Source organism: Brassica napus, unplaced genomic scaffold (genome assembly GCF_020379485.1).
Source record: "Brassica napus cultivar Da-Ae unplaced genomic scaffold, Da-Ae ScsIHWf_1191;HRSCAF=1706, whole genome shotgun sequence".
Lineage (NCBI taxonomy): Eukaryota > Viridiplantae > Streptophyta > Magnoliopsida > Brassicales > Brassicaceae > Brassica > Brassica napus.
This window is the reverse complement of record NW_026014612.1, coordinates 42491-60008: the sequence shown is the minus strand read 5'-3', so window position 1 is coordinate 60008 and position 17518 is coordinate 42491. Positions and strand designations below refer to the sequence as shown.

General features: G+C 36.1%; 1 protein-coding gene across 1 annotated transcript; it reads right to left on the bottom strand.

Moving 5' to 3' along the window:
• Positions 1-2771: 2771 nt before the first annotated feature.
• Positions 2772-3650, bottom strand: LOC125596336 (glutathione S-transferase T3-like). Its single transcript, XM_048771517.1, has one exon. The coding sequence runs from the start codon at positions 3648-3650 to the stop codon at positions 2772-2774; it is 879 nt and encodes a 292-aa protein (XP_048627474.1).
• Positions 3651-17518: the final 13868 nt, after the last annotated feature.

The window sequence follows — 17518 nt, the reverse complement described above, 5'->3', positions numbered from 1 at the left end:
GAAACTACCATTAGAGGCACAAACTCGAACAGTTTCTTAACTAGAATCCTTAAACCCACTTAAGTACATTTAATTAATTAAATAATGATTAAAGAAACCCACTTGAGTTTCATGGATAATCATGCTCTTAACCCACTCACATATAAATAGCAACTCCAACGAGACTTTTTCACTGATATCTAACAACTAATATATTAAAACAATAAAACAAGAGGAGAGAGAGTGAGGTTAAGGTTCTGAAAACTGAACCTGCAAAAAACTCTGCTGATGCATAATTCACACATGTCACATTTTTATTTGTTCACATGTCTAAAGGATAAAAACATTAATTACAAAATTATATTACATTAAAATAATATTATTTTTTAGTCAAGAAACTTGGTTTTAGAGATCAACCATTAAGAGCATGTTTATTAGTGAGACCCATTAGTGTCTCTTAAATGGGTTGTAATGATTTTTTAATTATTAAAATTATGATAAGAAATTTTGCTAAGAGACTGTTAATTATTGGAGTTTATTGGTGGTATCTTACTTAAGGTTCTTAACAATTAAAAAAGATTAAAATTATTTTTAAACATAAAATTTTAAACAAAGATTAAATTTATTTATTAAATAAAAAAGATCAAACATAACATTTCAAACATAGATTTTAAAATAGAAACATTAAAACATTAAAACAAATATTACATAAATGAACGATAATAATTTCAAAGCGGCATCGAAGCTCTGTTGTTGTCTTGATCACTTCCGAGTTTACGCCATATATGTTCAACCAAATCACCTTTTAGTTGTTCATGCGCTTGTCTATCACGAATTCTCGTTCGAACACCCATCTGGTTGGCAATATTAGTAGGGATATCTGTAGAATAGGTCAGATCAACATGTGAACTTCTGCTCCCTTCTCCTTGTTGGAAATCTGAGACATCATATTGAGTGTAGTCATCTTGTTCGTCTTCTATTATCATATTAAGGAGTATGATGCATGCTTTCATAATCTTCCCAATCTTGACTTTATCCCAATAAAGTGCCGGATTTTTAACAATGGCAAATCGAGCTTGCAAAACTCCGAAAGCCCGCTCGACATCTTTTCGGACAGCTTCTTGATGTTGCGCAAATAAAACTGCTTTCGACCCTTGTGGAATTGAAATAGATTGGATAAAAGTTGCCCATTTTGGATAAATAGCATCGGTGAGATAGTAAACCAAATGGTACTCTCTTCCGTTGACCGAGAAATTTACTTGCGGGGCACGACCATTTATTATGTCATCAAAAACCGGGGAGCGATCAAGAACATTAATATCATTTAAAGTACCTGGAGGTCCAAAAAACGCATGCCATATCCAGAGGTCATATGAAGCAACGGCCTCTAAAACGATTGTGGGTTTTCCCGAACCACGAGAATATTGGCCTTTCCATGCAGTGGGACAATTCTTCCACTCCCAATGCATACAATCGATGCTTCCTATCATCCCGGGAAATCCACGAACCTCTCCAATATGAAGTAGACACTGAAGATCAGCCGGTGTTGGTCTTCTTAGGTACTCATCGTCGAACAAATTTATTATTGCTTCCATAAAGTTTTCCACTCATAAGCGAGCAGTGGTTGCACCGAGCCGGAGGTATTCGTCGACCGCATCAAGCGCATAACCATATACCAACACACGAATAGATGCTTTACACTTTTGAAGTGCAGATAGACCAAGTCTTCCGGTAACGTCTTGCTTTTGACGAAAGAATCGAACTTCATTGGAGAGGCGATCAACAATACGCATGAACAATGCCTTGTTCATTCGAAATCGTCGTCTGAATAGATTTCTGGGATATGTGGGAGTGTCACTGAAATAATCATTCCATAACTGGAGATGACCTTCTTCCCGGTTCCGTTCGATAAAAACTCGTTTTTTTCTTCTCCTCCTTTCATCTTCTTGATTACCATAAACATTGCACAAATTGTCAAATGTTTCATCGAAAGTTTGATCAAAATATTGATCAAATGTTTGATCGAAAATTTCATCGAAAGTTTGATGAGAAGAAGAAGCCATGAGAGGTTGGTTTTACAATGTTGTTTACGATATGGAAATTTTTGATAAAAGATAGTGAGAATGGAGAGAACAATGAGAGATTGTGTGAGATTAAATATAGAGAGAATGGGAGATTAAAGATTATAGAGAGATGGCTTGTGAGAGTAGAGATAGAGAGATGGCTTGTGAGAGTGGAGATAGAGAGATGGCTTATGTTATGAATATATAACAACATTAACACTTACGAATATATAACAACATCAACATTCGAACACTATACAATGACAACACTAAACTCCAAAGCCCCGTGACCTCTGTCTTTTGCTCTAACACTATACAAAGACAAGACTCCAAAGACCCGTGAAGACTCCAAAGACAATGTGATTACAAGACTCCAAAGACACGTTATAAGACTCCAATGACACATTACAAGACTCCAAAGACCTCTGTCTTTTGCTTTACACCCGTGACCTCTGTCTTTTGCTTTACACCCGTGAACTCTTTCTTTTGATTTAGACTCCAAAGACCCGTGAACCTGCAAGAACAAAATGAAAAGACGATCAAACACATTGAAACATGAAACCATCAAACACATTTTATACATAAAACTTTCAACTACATTTTATACATGAAACTTAAAGAGAGACCATCTTAACAGGAAACTTAAAAACGAAACAGAGCTTAAACATGAAACAGGAAATTAAACTTCAACATGAAACATGAAACAGGAAATTAAACTTTAACATGAAACTAATTGGACATCAAGTCACTAATCAGCTTCTTCTTGAGGGCATCTTCACACTCAGATAGAGGTTCTTTTTTTCCAATAAAACCTTCAAGGAGACTCATCTTACACAACATTGATTTGGCGGCCAAATCCTGCTGTTTGATTGTCCACATCGTCTGGAACCCATTCATCGTCTGCTCATCTACCACCGGCTTCTTAGCACTCATCTTTGCGGCCTTCACACCCGGGGAACGCTTGGGGCAAGTTGCTTGAGAGCTTGAGGAATCAGCACCGTCCTCACACTTCCTCTTCTTCGAGCTCCCTTCGGTTTTAGAAGTAGCAAGCTCGCACCACTTCTGGTCGTGGCGCAGTTCCTTCCAAGCGTGTTCAAGAGTGAATCTCTGCTTGTAGTTGTTGTAGAAGATTTGATGAGCAAGCTTGAGAACATCAGTCTCGTTCTGGCTGCTCGTTTTCTCTCTAGTAGTCGCTTCGCACGAGCCACAGAACTTTGACACAAGGTCATTGATCCTGTGCCATCGTTGCTTGCAATGGCTTGGCTCTCTCTCTTCACAGCCAGCAACCAGAGGACTAGCAGCGAAGTAGGCAGCTATTCTTTTCCAAAAACCGAATGATTTTTGCTCGTTACCAACCACTGGATCCTTGCTCGTGTTTAACCATGAACTGATCAGGACCACGTCATCCGTTGGTGTCCATTTGCGTCTTCCTTTACGCTCCGCCGCAGTGTCTCCCCCATAGTTTGAAGCATCGGTCCCAAGACTGCTTTGAAATGGAACTTGTGATGAAGATAGTTCAACACTATCTTCATTGTTACCAAACGAAAGAGTTTGTTGACTAAGTAGTTCAACAAACTTTGAGTGAGAAGAAAATGGATAAGAATCCATATCAGGAGGACGAAAACAACAAAAGTAAGAAAAAGGGAAGAGATAAAGAAAAGAAGAGAGGTGAGAAAGTTGGAAGAGCATCACACGGTTTAGAAATTGAAGAGAGGGATCAAGCATTGATCAGAAGCAACCATAACCGATTAGACATTTATCTAATAGCATTCATCACACAACACAATCGCCACACATTTATCTAAGAGCATTCATTTCAGTCTAACTATAAACTGTATTTATTACCTAATAAGCCAACCATTATCTTACACTAACCACTCTATTTATTATCTAAGCATTGATAATTTCAGTTCGTTTCAAACAAGTGTACACTCGATTTTAATTCAACAGAGCTAAAAGAAACGTTATACATCTAGAAAGGTCAAAGAGAAAGTACCTTTACGATGGTGGCGTTTTTTGTCTGACAAAGAGACTACATTGTGCACACATTCGCGGCTCTTGATCAATCCTGCAGCCACACAAACACAGAAAACAAATGACTCTCTGAAACGCTTTCAAAGAAGAGTAAACTCGTCAACTACCAGACTAAAGACAGAGGATGTATCGAAAGCTATTTATTACATTTACCTAACACTAACCCACGATTTAAATCACACATTGATAACACTTTCAATTCAAACTTCAAAACAATGTAAAGAAACTCTTCGAGTAAACTCCAAACAAACACCAAAACTGTTTAAACCGGTCCACAATGTATTTTGATTGAGAATCATACCTCCATCGTTTTCATCTCCATCTCAGCCTTTCTCTTCTCATGATTCTCCTAAGCCAGTATCTACACTTCCTCGATCTTATACCTAATCACATTCCAGCAAAAGAATCAAACCTCAATCACTGGTACATAATGAAGCCATGAACTTGTGTGATGTCTAAATCAAACCATCTAAAGACAAAATGACGATGAGGAAGGAGCAAAATATACCTAATTACACCAAGACACCATCTACCTCGGACGGCCTCTTCATCACTCCACCTAAAAACAAAACAGACAGGGACAAATCAAAAATAAAACAGAGGATATGTATTTTGAAATTGACGATGAAGAAGGAAAGAATCTACCTGGCTCATGCCTCTTCATCAATCAACCTAAAGACACAAAAACACCAACATATCAAAACAAATCAGAGATGATTTTGAAAGATTCACGAAGATGAATCAAAGACATGCATGCTTGAAAGATTGAAACATAAACATATAGGAGCCTCAGATTTACCTTTTCGATTCACCTCAGCCGCAAGCGACGCCGTTGTTACCCGTCTCAGAGAGCCACCGATAGAACGAGAGGTCGGCGTTTTCCTTGGTCGTAGAGCGAGAGGTCGGCGTTTTCTTTGGTCGATGACAGCCACCGATGGAAAGGTCTCTGTTTCCCTTCGTCGCCGACACCCACCGATAGAGCCGTCGCCGTTTCGTCTACGAGAGGCGCCGAGACGAAAGAATCGCCTTTCAAATCGCCATCGTCTTTCGTTTAGCGAAGGAGAGAAGACGCAAAGAAAGAGAAGCAAAAATGAAACTCCTTTCTCGAAACCCCGACACCGCTCGACCCCCCCATTCATAGCGCGGCACGTGGCCCGTAAGGGACGCCCCTTCACGCTCCTAATTAAGCTACGCCCCTTCCTTTAATTCCCTTTCTTCTTAAATATTAAAAGCCCAAATATTCTAACAAACCCACTTAAGGGACACTTAAGGGACCTTAATAAACATGGTCTAAGGTTGCTCTAAATCTCTCATCAACGTATGGGACTCATTGTATTAATCTTCCCCAAAATGTTACAACCAGTTCTTTTATCTATGATGTTTAGTTCTTAAGTTCTATGTCTTCGATATTATAATTAACTTGTCAGATAATCGATACAACCATTATTTTTACAGTTTTCTGATTTTTACAAACATTATATATGTTTAAGTAAATTAAAAAATGTCCAGCTAACAATTATAATACTCTAATTTTTTGAATATTTCATTTCAATATCTTTCATATCAAAATTTATAAAATTTTAAATACCTCCTTAATTTGTTAATAAATATTTATATATTATTATAATTATAATAATTTTAATTGGATTGCAACAATAAAAAGGAACTTAATAACAATAATTAAATTATTAATCCAAATAATAAATTTAACAATTTTAAATTTTTAATTAAGTTTATATACTCAGAAAATAACACCAGTTAATGAATTTTAAAATAAATTTTATTTTTAAAATATAGGACTAATAGTAATTTATTTATTAAAAATTTAAATTAAAAAATAATATACATTTACTTAATAAGGAAAAAATATCGAAATATGGACAATACATTTACTTAATATTTAGTTTGATTATAATTATATGTATATATCGTTACGTAAATTATAAAATAATAAAAATAAATTTTAAACATGTTAAAGTTAAAATGATGATTTTATTGAATTAATATGACTTTTGAATACGGGTTAAAACTTAACATATCTACGGATATATTTTGTGTTTGTTTTGAAAATTATTTATCATAATCTCAAATAATGTTTATATTTAACACTTCAAATATTTTTTAAAAATTTCAAAAAAATATATTTAAAATAAAACAATTATAGATGCATTAAAACTGAAAATAAAAATAATATTATCAAGAAATTATTTATCATATAACATTTTAATTTTTGAAGAAATGATCAGATGTTTTTTTAATCTTAATTTTTTTTAGTCATCAAAACTTTAGCCTATCTAAGAACTATCAAATATATTATATTTAAAATTTAAATATAAAATATGTACAAAATTAAAAATATATAATTTAGTAATTTATAGTTATCATTATTTTAAATATTCAACAAATATCTGGATAAAAAATAACTGATATATATTCTGGAAAATATTTTTTTATAAAAAATATTCTGGAAAATATGGAACAAAACACGTTTGTTGATAGATTAGGAAACCTTGTGTCTTAATTGCGTAGCCCTAAAACCCAGCCATGTATCGTTTACGTATGGTGTGGTTACTTTCATGTATGTCAACGTACAAACTGCATATATTTTTTGACTAAGAAGATACAAATTGCATACATTTTACAAATTGCATATATTAAAAGAAGATACAGCTACATGTTTCATATAAAACAAGATACAGCTATATATAAGATCAAAGTCAACCAACTAATGCGTATTTTTGTAAATACGTCAAGATCTACAACCAGGTTAATTGAAAAAAAAAGGAAATTGCATTCAACTTTCAAACAAATTATAATTCATTGTATGATAAAAAGATCTAGCTTGCAAATATGTATTGTGTCTTTTGTATAATTAATGTCATTATACTCTTGTATACAACCGGTGAAACCTGCACAAAGAAAACAAAATTTAATTAATAATTTGTAACTGTAAAAGGTAAAACGTGGTCTTTCATTACTCACATATCTTTTTGAATTGAATTTCTTCTCACCAAAAAAACAATAAATTGTGATAAAGAAAAGACAACGATGCAGGCATAGACGGGTGAACACACACAACAACTCTTTCATTTCTTTTCTTTCTTTTTCTTGTTTTGATACTCTATTTTTGTTTTTGTTTTTGTTTTAAAGATCCAGTGGTGAAGAAAAGACAACGATGAAGACGTAGACTGTGAGCACACACCACAACTCTTTCATTTTTTTTCCTTTTTTTCTTAAATCAATTGATTCTCACAATCATGCTTTTGTTTTCATACTCTGTTTTCGTTTTTGTTTTTTGTTTGTTTTACAGATCTAGTGGTGAAGATCAACGACGTCGAGTCGGTAAAATCGTCGTCGTGTCGGAAAAAAGAGAGAAGATGAAAACGATCTCTATATAGTTGTGAAGAATAATGATGGTGAACGAAATGAATGTGTATCAGCCTGTTTAAATAAAGAAGAATTGAAGAAGATGAACTCGCCGTCTATACTATATTCAGTGAAAGGAATGTATAATATATATTCTTGAGTGTAGCTATCTATGTAAGGTTACCATACTATTTGAGAAATATTTCTATACTACTCCTTAAAAATGTAATAATCTGTCATGTTTTTAAATTTGATAGTTCTCTTCTTTGTCATTTTCTGTGATTGATTGTAATATGAAATTCATTTTTCGCGTGTTGGACAAATTTGATTATTTTGAACATTCGTTTACTATACTAATTAGGCTATATTGAATATAAGATATGCAACATGCTAACCAAGTAAATGTACTTTCAAGTGTTTAATATTGGAAAATAATTTATACAATTTATTTGGATTTATAGGTTTCTGCCTAGAGTTTAGATTTACTAAGTAAATGTTTGGGTATAGTAAACCATCTTATATACATTCTATTTGGGTTTATACTTCCTTGATTAGGGTTTAGCTTAATCTATTTATTTAGGTTTAGAGTTTAGTAATTAGGATTTAGAGTTTAGAGTTTAATATTTAGTAGTTGGTAGTTGGAATTGGGGTCAGCATTAACTTCTTACATGCAATCATAAACATTTCATAATTTCATCAATTTGTACTATTCTATTTATTGATTAGTAATTAATTGATTGGGTTTAGTGATTAGTTGATTGAGTTTAGTTTATGTACGATTGGGATTGACAATGGATCAAGCATTACCACCTTCCATGAAGGCATAGCCATATCAACATTTGAGAAATATGGTAAGATAGATCTTTAGATTGCAACTACATTTTCATATTTTCTATTATATATGTCTCATATAGAATGGTAATGCATCTTACCGGCATTTCGAAATTTGGGTTTATTATGTGGAAAACTGGAGTTTACATTGGATTAGAGTTTAGTGATTAGTTGATCGGGTTTATATTATTTTACAGTGAAATGCATGATATATGTTTTGTTGTTGGGTTCGGTATTTAGTGGTTGTGAGTGGGGTTAGAATCCTATGCTTTTTTGCTGATATGAAATATTTATTTATTTTAATTAAAAAGCTTTACTGTTTGTGGGTTTGGGGTTGCAGTTTATATTTTCTTTTAAGGTTTAGGGTTTAATAATACATAATACTATTTCGGTGATCTACATTGTATAGTTTCATATTACATAATATTATGCACTATTTTAAGTTTTGGGTTTAGGGTTTAAATTTGATTTAGGGTTTAGTGATTTTGGGTTTAAGGTTTAGTAATTGGAAGGTGAGGGTTGAGGTTGGGGTCAACATATACATTTCATAATTTCACCAATATGTACTGTACTATTGATTTTGTTCCATTCTATCTGAGTTTAGGGTTTATATTGGTATTTAAGATTTATATTTGGGTTTAGGATTTTGTGATTAAGGTTTAGGGTTTAGTATTTAGTATTTGGAAGGTGGAGGTTGAGATTGAGACCATTATTAACTTCTTACATGCAAGCCTAGACATTTCATAATTTTGTAAATATGTATTATATTATTTATTTTACTTCATTCTATTTGGGTTTAGAGTTTATATTTGGATTTAGGATTTATATTTTGGTTTTGGCTTTAGTGACTAGGATTTAGGATTTAGTATTTAGGGGTTGTGGATGTAATTGTGATAGGCTTTAATATCTAGGGTAGAGATGAAAATGGTGTTCTATATTAATTTGTTGATAGGAAGTAAATGAAATATACCATTTACTGCAGGAGTATTTTATTTTTGTCCACTTATTTATTGAACACATTGAAATGTATGCGTTTATTTAGTACGTGACATGGAAGGTGTATCTTCCCTTTTAAGATATAGCTCACTGTAAATAATGACAATACATGTTGTCAACATCATCTTACCATTTCTCCTTTACCGGTTACTTGTAAGTCCAAAGGGGTAAAACCGGCCCAGATCAAACTTAATTGTTAGATACTTAATTCTGTCAAAATCAATATTCTACATTTAATTTTCATTTCAAATTTGGTCATTTCACAAATTCTCCCTTAAAAAGCGTCAAGGCTGGTTAACACCTTAAGCAATAAAAAAAGTAATAATAATAATATAAATAATAAATTTTGGGAAAATTAGAAAGGTGATAAGTTCAGAAAAAAATAATGCTTATCATAGGTTTTGTCTTCTTGTCTAAGTTGGTCTGATCACACCGACTTTTACCTCCTATATAAAGACCTTGTATGTGATGAATGAAAGATATGAGACAAGTCTTTACTCTCTCGTTTGTCTTCATATAGACAAACCACAGAGCTGTATATTATATATGTGATATCATTCAAATTACTATAAAGAGTGACATGTACTCTCTCAAATAAGAAGTTCAGTCGTAATATTTAAGAATCAAATCTACAAAAAATTAAGGCACACAATAGATTCTAATCTGTTTATGATTAAGCTAATCAAACAGTAATTAATAAAGAGAAAATGTGGACAAAGTAGTTTTTCAATTGATTGATTGATTGGCTGAGGTTATAAACAATTATGAAAAATAGTTAGATCTAAGATTTTAGTATAAATGCTAAAGATTTTAATCCTGGAACACGAATTCTAATTGCCAAGTACTCCAACTTTTGGATGCGAATAAATCTTATTGAATAAGTCCAATATCTCAGCTGTCGCTTGATATGGTTCGAATCGATGCTATGAGATTAGCGTCAATCAATGTTTACCTAGGCAAGTTTTAGCGAGCTGTTCCATAGATTCTCTATTATTAACTAAATCAGATGTCGCTTGTTTCTAACAATCCTAGCGCAAGGGAATTAATTAAGGTAAAAGGCCATGACATTGTATGCGCTTAATTATCCTAAGTTTAAGTTCAGGGTTTTACTTAGCTACTCTAGAACATAAGCATTACAAATAATTCATTGAAGGAAATATTTATCAACTTAGCGTATATTTTGGGCTAATCCCTCATAACCTTATTTTAACAAAAGTAACTACTCAGACATAGCAAAGCAGAACATAGCAAATATCTGAATAGAGTGCATAAATAGAATAAGGTAGAAAAACTGGAGTTCCAATACAAAGCTCTGAAGGAGTTTTGGATCTTCTTTCCAAACTACTAAAAACCTTAAATATGTTTTGCTGTGAAAAGAATAAAGTATGAAATCATGTGTTGCCCAAAAACAATGACAAATCACATAAATATTAGGTTAAAGTTAGCTAGGGGTATTTTTGTGATTGATGCGGAATTTGGACCATTAGCCGGCTGGGAACCAAGTCGAACCTTGCGCGCTTCGCTGTTGATCAACGAAAACAGTTGTTCGTCGATCGATGTATGACTCTGAATGTCGACTCTGGACTGGTTCGATGGGTAGCTACGAGTTTCTTCTAGCTTTATCTCCAAAATGCCCCAAAATCACCACATATCTCCAAAACACTCTTGAACCTGTGAATACTCTAAAAAGACTCAAAACATAATAAATAACTACTAAAACACTTGTATACCATGGCTAAAAATTGGTAAAATCAATTTCTATATCACCTCCCCCAAACTTACTATTTTGCGTGTCCTCAAGAAAAACAAGAGTAGTCCTAATGAAAGAGGTTTTGAAAACAACATGGACTCACATATTTTTAAATCACTACTCTCACTTCTTCAAATATGAAAGGTGGAAGTGAATCATTAGTAACCTTGGATGATTCAATGTACTACATTCTATCTTAGTCATCATTACCATACATCACGCAACTCCACTGATAGCACCTGACATACCCCTCTACTGACCTCATTTCTGCATAAAGAAAATGTGTAGGCTACATCTTGAGAGTATCGATCAAGGGACACATGAAATCAACTCAAGCAAGTATCTAGACCTACAGGTAACCCTTTTTGGTTTTCCTTCTCTCCTCTCTCTTCTCTGAATCTGATTTTTTTTATTATATAGTATATATAGTATTACTTGGCAAAGTTGTAGGCAAATAGTTGAGTCATTGATAATGTATCTACCCCTCGCTTTCAAACAATGTGTGATCATTCTATTAGGTCGAATAATGGGGTCGCATGAAAAATTCCTACCTCTCTAAACGCAAGAAATCATTTCAATCTTTTGTAAATATGGATGCCAAAGAGAGGTGGAAGGAGAACCATGGACACTAAGTCTAATACCTTCCAGAATTGCAAGAGGACTCCGATCCAATGTATACCAAACCCCAAAACAAGCAAGTATAGTAGATTAAAGTTGGAAGTCAGCTTTGGTTTCTCTAGACATTCTTAGTAAGTGTGGATGTGAGTAACACGTGATACACTGTTGTGTTTCCATCTAATACATAATACATTCAATAAATCTAGATGGTGCTAGAGAGTGGTTAGAGTAGTAACTAAATTGTAATAAGATCATAATCCCTTTCTTGACTCAATAAAACATAAGTAAAACAAATTTTTTTTATAAGACTCAAAATAAACTAATATCAGTGAACCTCCCCCCAGACTTAAACAACACTGTCCCAAGTGGTTATTCAGTCGAAGTTTGGCGAGAACATAAATCAAAAATACTTAATGTAATAAGGAAAACGGTATACCTTCCCGCTGATGTCAGTGTCGATCGATGTTGACCAGGTCTCATCGGTCGATGATTAAAGCAATCGTCTCCTCGGATTTTTTTTTTTTGAAACAAAGTAAACACGGAAACAAGTAAAATTGCAAATGAAAACTTAAATAAATCTTACCAGTGGATTGCCTCCTATTAAACGCTTTGTTATAGTCATTTAGCTTGACTTTTTGGAGGTGGTTTGACTAGTATGGAGGTAGGTGACTACTTGTTAAGAAAAAAGTGTCTACATCTTCTTTGGACATCTCGAACCAGGTAGCAGCAAAGCTTTTGATTGCTTCTTCACCTTTGGTTCTGTGATCTCGCTGCCTCTGAATATTATCATGAGCAAAATATATTTTCAACTTCAATGCCTCCATTTGTCCTTCCAATGTTGTAACAGGGTTGACAAGAGGGAAATAGACGTCATCAATGTGTCTATAAAACCCATTAAACAGCTTATCTCTCCTGCGTACTGTGGTAGACTCAGATACTACCCTCCTGACTTATCAGCCATCTCCAATATTGCTTATATATCTTCTTTCGAAGCATTGATGATCCTTCCATCCAGTGCATGTGCGTTGCCATCTTCATCTCTGTATACTCCATACTCATCTGGTTGTATGACACGGATCTTCCTTTTTGAAGGGAAAGAGTGTGAATCGCAAAGCTCCGTCGGTAGTAATCATTCTCCCAACTGTCGATCGACCCTTTTGAAAATCGTCTATCTCATTCACAAGGTGATAGACCATGGATTTGACCCAATTTTATCCATGGTTTATAAGTGTTTTAACTACTATTATTATATTATATAGTCTATTTAGAATATTTATAGGATTATGAGTGATTTGGAGGAAAGTGATGATTTTGGAGAATTTTGGAGATATTTGGAGTAAGCACCCGAGATGACCATCGAGCTCGACCATCGGTCGATATTGAAGAGGAATAATCGATCGATGTTCACATCTTGACATCGATCGACAGCGAAGCGCACAGAAAGCCCGTTTGGTCTCAGCCGACTTAGAGCCCAAGTCTTCACCAATTTACAAGATTACCCTTGACGAGTTTTAACCTAATGATACACTAAAATTGGATCTTTGTCTACTGTCAAATTAACAGTGTAGTTGTAATATTTTTAGATTCAATTCCAGAGGACCAGTTCACACTTTATCTTTATGGGATCAGAATTAAGCTAAAACAAAGTGGGGGGGGGGGGGGTTTAAAGAAGTCAATAACGTAAATAACAAATAACAAGATGAGGTTGTTTTGAATTGATTTAAAGGCGCTAGTCTAGGGTTTCTTCTTCAGGTATGGAAATCGCAAACCAAGCAGTTATTCAAGTTCAGTTTATAATAAATCTAAACTCGGATCACTCAGGTTGAATAAACCCACTCTCGTGGTATTGATTCCTTTGCTAGTCGGTCTTGATGCCTAAACTCTCGTTTGGATCAAGACGCGCTAGCAAGCTTTAAAGATCAAGTCCGATATGTTCACAGTACACCCTAATATCTACTCTCGCTGACTAGGGATGCAAAGCTCATTCAAATCATATCGAGTTATCAATTAACGGCTAGCTAAATTGATTAACCCTAATTCATGCACTAAGTGATCGGTTCAATGCAAGCAATAAGAACAGATATGAATGTAGACAATCTTAAGATGACTTATTTATGCTTCAGTTTACGAATCCAAAACCCTAGAACCCTAAACTAACTCGGTGACTACTCAGACATAACACAAGAACAGAGAAGCATGATTTCTGAATAATATTGCATATAATAGATAATAGAAACCAGAGGATTCAGGATAATCTTCTCTATGAGATAGATGAGGCCTTCTCCTTTACAAGTAGCAATCACCCAAAAATCAAAGCTCTCTCAGGTCTTTTTTGCGTAAAAACTAAGGTAGGTCTAAAGTAATAAATAGGAGACTATATATATAGGAGCTACATGCGGCTATAGGGAAAAATAGGAAATCTTGGGTAAATCCCGAAATATTTGGAAACTTCCTTTTTTTATCTCTGCCGCTGGAGAAGGCACTCGGGCTGCTCCGGTCGACTGTTCTGTGCAAAAGGCTCCAATTCACACTCTTTTTCTCTTCTTTCCCTCCATCTGGTCTATCTCTCATCCAATGCAACTCCAGACCTGTAATGACTCAAATGGACTAAAAAGACTCGATAAAAGCTTGAAAACTATTAGTAAGACATACATATAATGTGCCAAAAACACAATATATCAACTCCCACAGACTTAGATCCTTGTTTGTCCTCAAATAAAATCAAGTACCAAGAACCGAGAGAAAGGTTTGAAAGGGTGGGAACTCGCCTATTCTCAGCAACCATACAATAACCACGAATCTCTGAACCATATAAGCAGTTTAGCTAAAACAACACATCCTTACCAAGAACCCCACTGACTGTTGTTCAAAACGGCTCCATACTCTGTATCTCAGACCTGCCAAAGTTAAAACCTTCCAGACAAAACTCCTTATATTCAATTAAGAGTAGCGTGAGTTTCTCATCATAGGCATTAGATAGGGTAACGGTCTAGGTATGAAACATGCCTTTTTGTGTTTAAGTGGAGCTAATCAGTGTTTAGGGGTTACCAGATTTTGTAGAGGATGCAGGATATCTTGCAAAATTGCAAGAGAGGATAGATCCATTGATGTCCACAACCTCTACTCATTTTTGCGTGTTCTTCTTTAGGAACAGTCGCTCTGATCTGCATGGTTCTCCTCTCTTCACTTTATACTCCTTCTAATTTACCAGTGGCGTCTATCTTTCTTAGGAATCTTCTCCTTCTTCATCACCTTATTCTGAAGTACATAAAGCTAGGAAATTTTTTTATTTTTTTTATTTTTTTTTTGAATAAAACATAGGTGATGGTGACGAAGCAGGATGTAAAAATTGTGATGGTGACATGCCATTGGAGTTCTTGACTTTACATTCATTCTTGTTTCTCCTTTTCTCTTAGTTAGATCATCGGCGGCAGAGCGGCTGCTCCGTGTGCTTCCGCCTATTCTTCAGCAGAAAATTCTGTTGCATCAACGAGTGAGAGACTGTGTCGATCCTTTCCTCTCCGGGCCTTTTGTACATATCCGCACATAAGATACTGAATAACAAATGCATGAGGGCAGAACAAAGGCTTTAGGGTTTAAGGTGGGTACTAGCTAAAGATGAGCTAGCCACTCAGGATCAGCAAGATGGGTAAAAAGAATAAGAAGACCTGAGTGTTGATCACGTTAAACCCTATTCTAACGCCCATAATAAGAAGAATTGCAGTCAAGATTAAGTTCAAGTTAGATGGAGTTAAGTCTTTCCTGAGTAACCTCGACAAGCTGAAGGCTTTTGGAGAACAAGATGACGTAATGTCAGGGTGTTCTGGATCCACATGTGCGTCTGTCGCCTCTGCTAAGGTCACTGAATAAGATGAATTAAAGCACGAGGGTGGTTAATGAACATAATAGAATAAGGTCCTGATTCCCACAAGGTTGGACTGACTCGATCTTAACAAACAGACTCGATAAAGACATCAAAACGACTCAAAGCGGACTGACTCTAAACATAAAACCAAAGGTAAACGATTAGTAGCAGATAAGCACCTCCCCCAGACTTACTTCTCACCATCCCTGGTGAGAAAATAATTCAAGGAAAGGCCAAATTAATAAACAAGTGCAGGAAACAGAAAAAGTTCAAACGGATATAACAATGGAGATAAACTAGGAGACTGCCTAGTCAGTATCATCGCTCTCGGACTGGCCAGCGGAACGTCTGTTCCTTTTGCGTGGAGTTGCCCATGGAGTCTCTTTGTCACCCCTTGCAGTTCCTGCTGGCTCCTTCCCTGGACGACGATTGCTCGGTGTAGGCTGGTCTTGACGAGGTTCAGCTGTGCTCGGAGCTCCCATGCATCCTCCAGTGATCGCCTTCAGTATCATCTTCATGAGGCTGTTGTTTTTGTGCTGATAATCTACCATCCAGCGACGGTAGGCGGCGTCATCTGCGTCGACACTAAGCGGGCCTAGGTCATATGCAGTGTCGCTTCCAACAGTGCATACAAACTCTGGCTCATCCATCGTATCATCTTGGTAAGATGATTTTGGGTCGGCGCAGAGATACTGAGGCTCGGGGACGAAACAAATGTTGACCACATCTCCAAGCGAGCTGATGTCCGGTTGAGGCAGCTTACAGTAGAGGTCGTTCCCGTCCTTACCGAGGAAGCTATAGGTGGTTTCGTCGCGAAGAATCTGGCAATTGATCAGGTAAGGGATATCAATGAATGCCGAGGTCTCGTTACACTGGTAGAGGCTGAGATCAAGCTCCAAGTGGCGGAATAGAGGAGTAAGCAAACTCCCAGATCGGTTCTTTTTCAGAGAACCCTTAGTCACCCTCGCTTTCTTGTCCACAAACATCTGAACAAGCACACAACCTGGACTAGTTGTCATTTGAGCGGTCGGAATCCCAATGTTTGCGGATCTGATCTCGTCCTCAACTCCCGCAAATAACATATGAAGCTCCCCGCGTTGCACCTTGGACGTCTGGTCCTTTGAGAAGAGCAAATTGCTCACGACCTTTGCAGAAATCCGCAGAACAGGGTTGCGGATGCGAGATTGACTGGCTGATCGCGATATGAAATCCCCCGAAGCGATGAACTTCCAGAACGCTTGCTCGGGAGGAAACTTCCTTGGGAAGGATGTCGCGGTGTACTCTTCAGATATCTCATAGATCTCCGTGAGCTTCTCCAAACTGATGGAATGGTTAACACCACTTGCAAAGAAAGTGAAGGAGGCTTCCTCAAAGATTGGGAAGTCGGGTCTCTTGAAGGTGAGCTTTGCGTTGGCTAAGACCTGTCTCACCAAATCTGGGTACAACGGGTAAGTGATGTGGCAGAGATCATCAATTCCCAGCACTTGGAGAACAGCATGTAAATCCTCGTGGAGGCCCAAGTCGTTTAAAACCCCAGCGTCAACAAATCGTGTTGGGAGGAAGTTGATGTTGAGCAAGGAGTTGTAGCGACGCGAGGCTTCCTTATCTTATCGTTCCTCGGATTTGGTAGGGATGTTTGGGTCAGTGAGGGAGATCTCTGTTCCCTCTTCTCATGGCCATGGGTGGGTCGGGGAGACGGTGTCATCCTCTGGTGTGTCATCCTCTGGTTCTCCTCGAGCGTACGTTGGTTTAATCCTGGAAGCCATCTTGGTACATCTAGGAGCCATCTGCAAAACAAAACCAAAGGAAAGAGTTAGTACCATTCGATTGGGTTTAGTAGGGAAAGTTGGAAGCTTTTTGCGATTTTAGTTGCTCTTTCCAAACTATTCCGTAACCCAATGTAGAGAGAACAAGCGATTGATAATGGTAAGCCAGATACAATCACTTTAGAAGACTAGGTACTTAGATCATCTCACCAACAACAGAAATCGATTTAATAGATCCCAAAATCCATAT

What these genes read in the sequence shown, in the direction of transcription:
- LOC125596336 (XM_048771517.1), bottom strand. Translation starts at nt 3,650, where the DNA reads ATGGATTCTTATCCATTTTCTTCTCACTCAAAGTTTGTTGAACTACTT.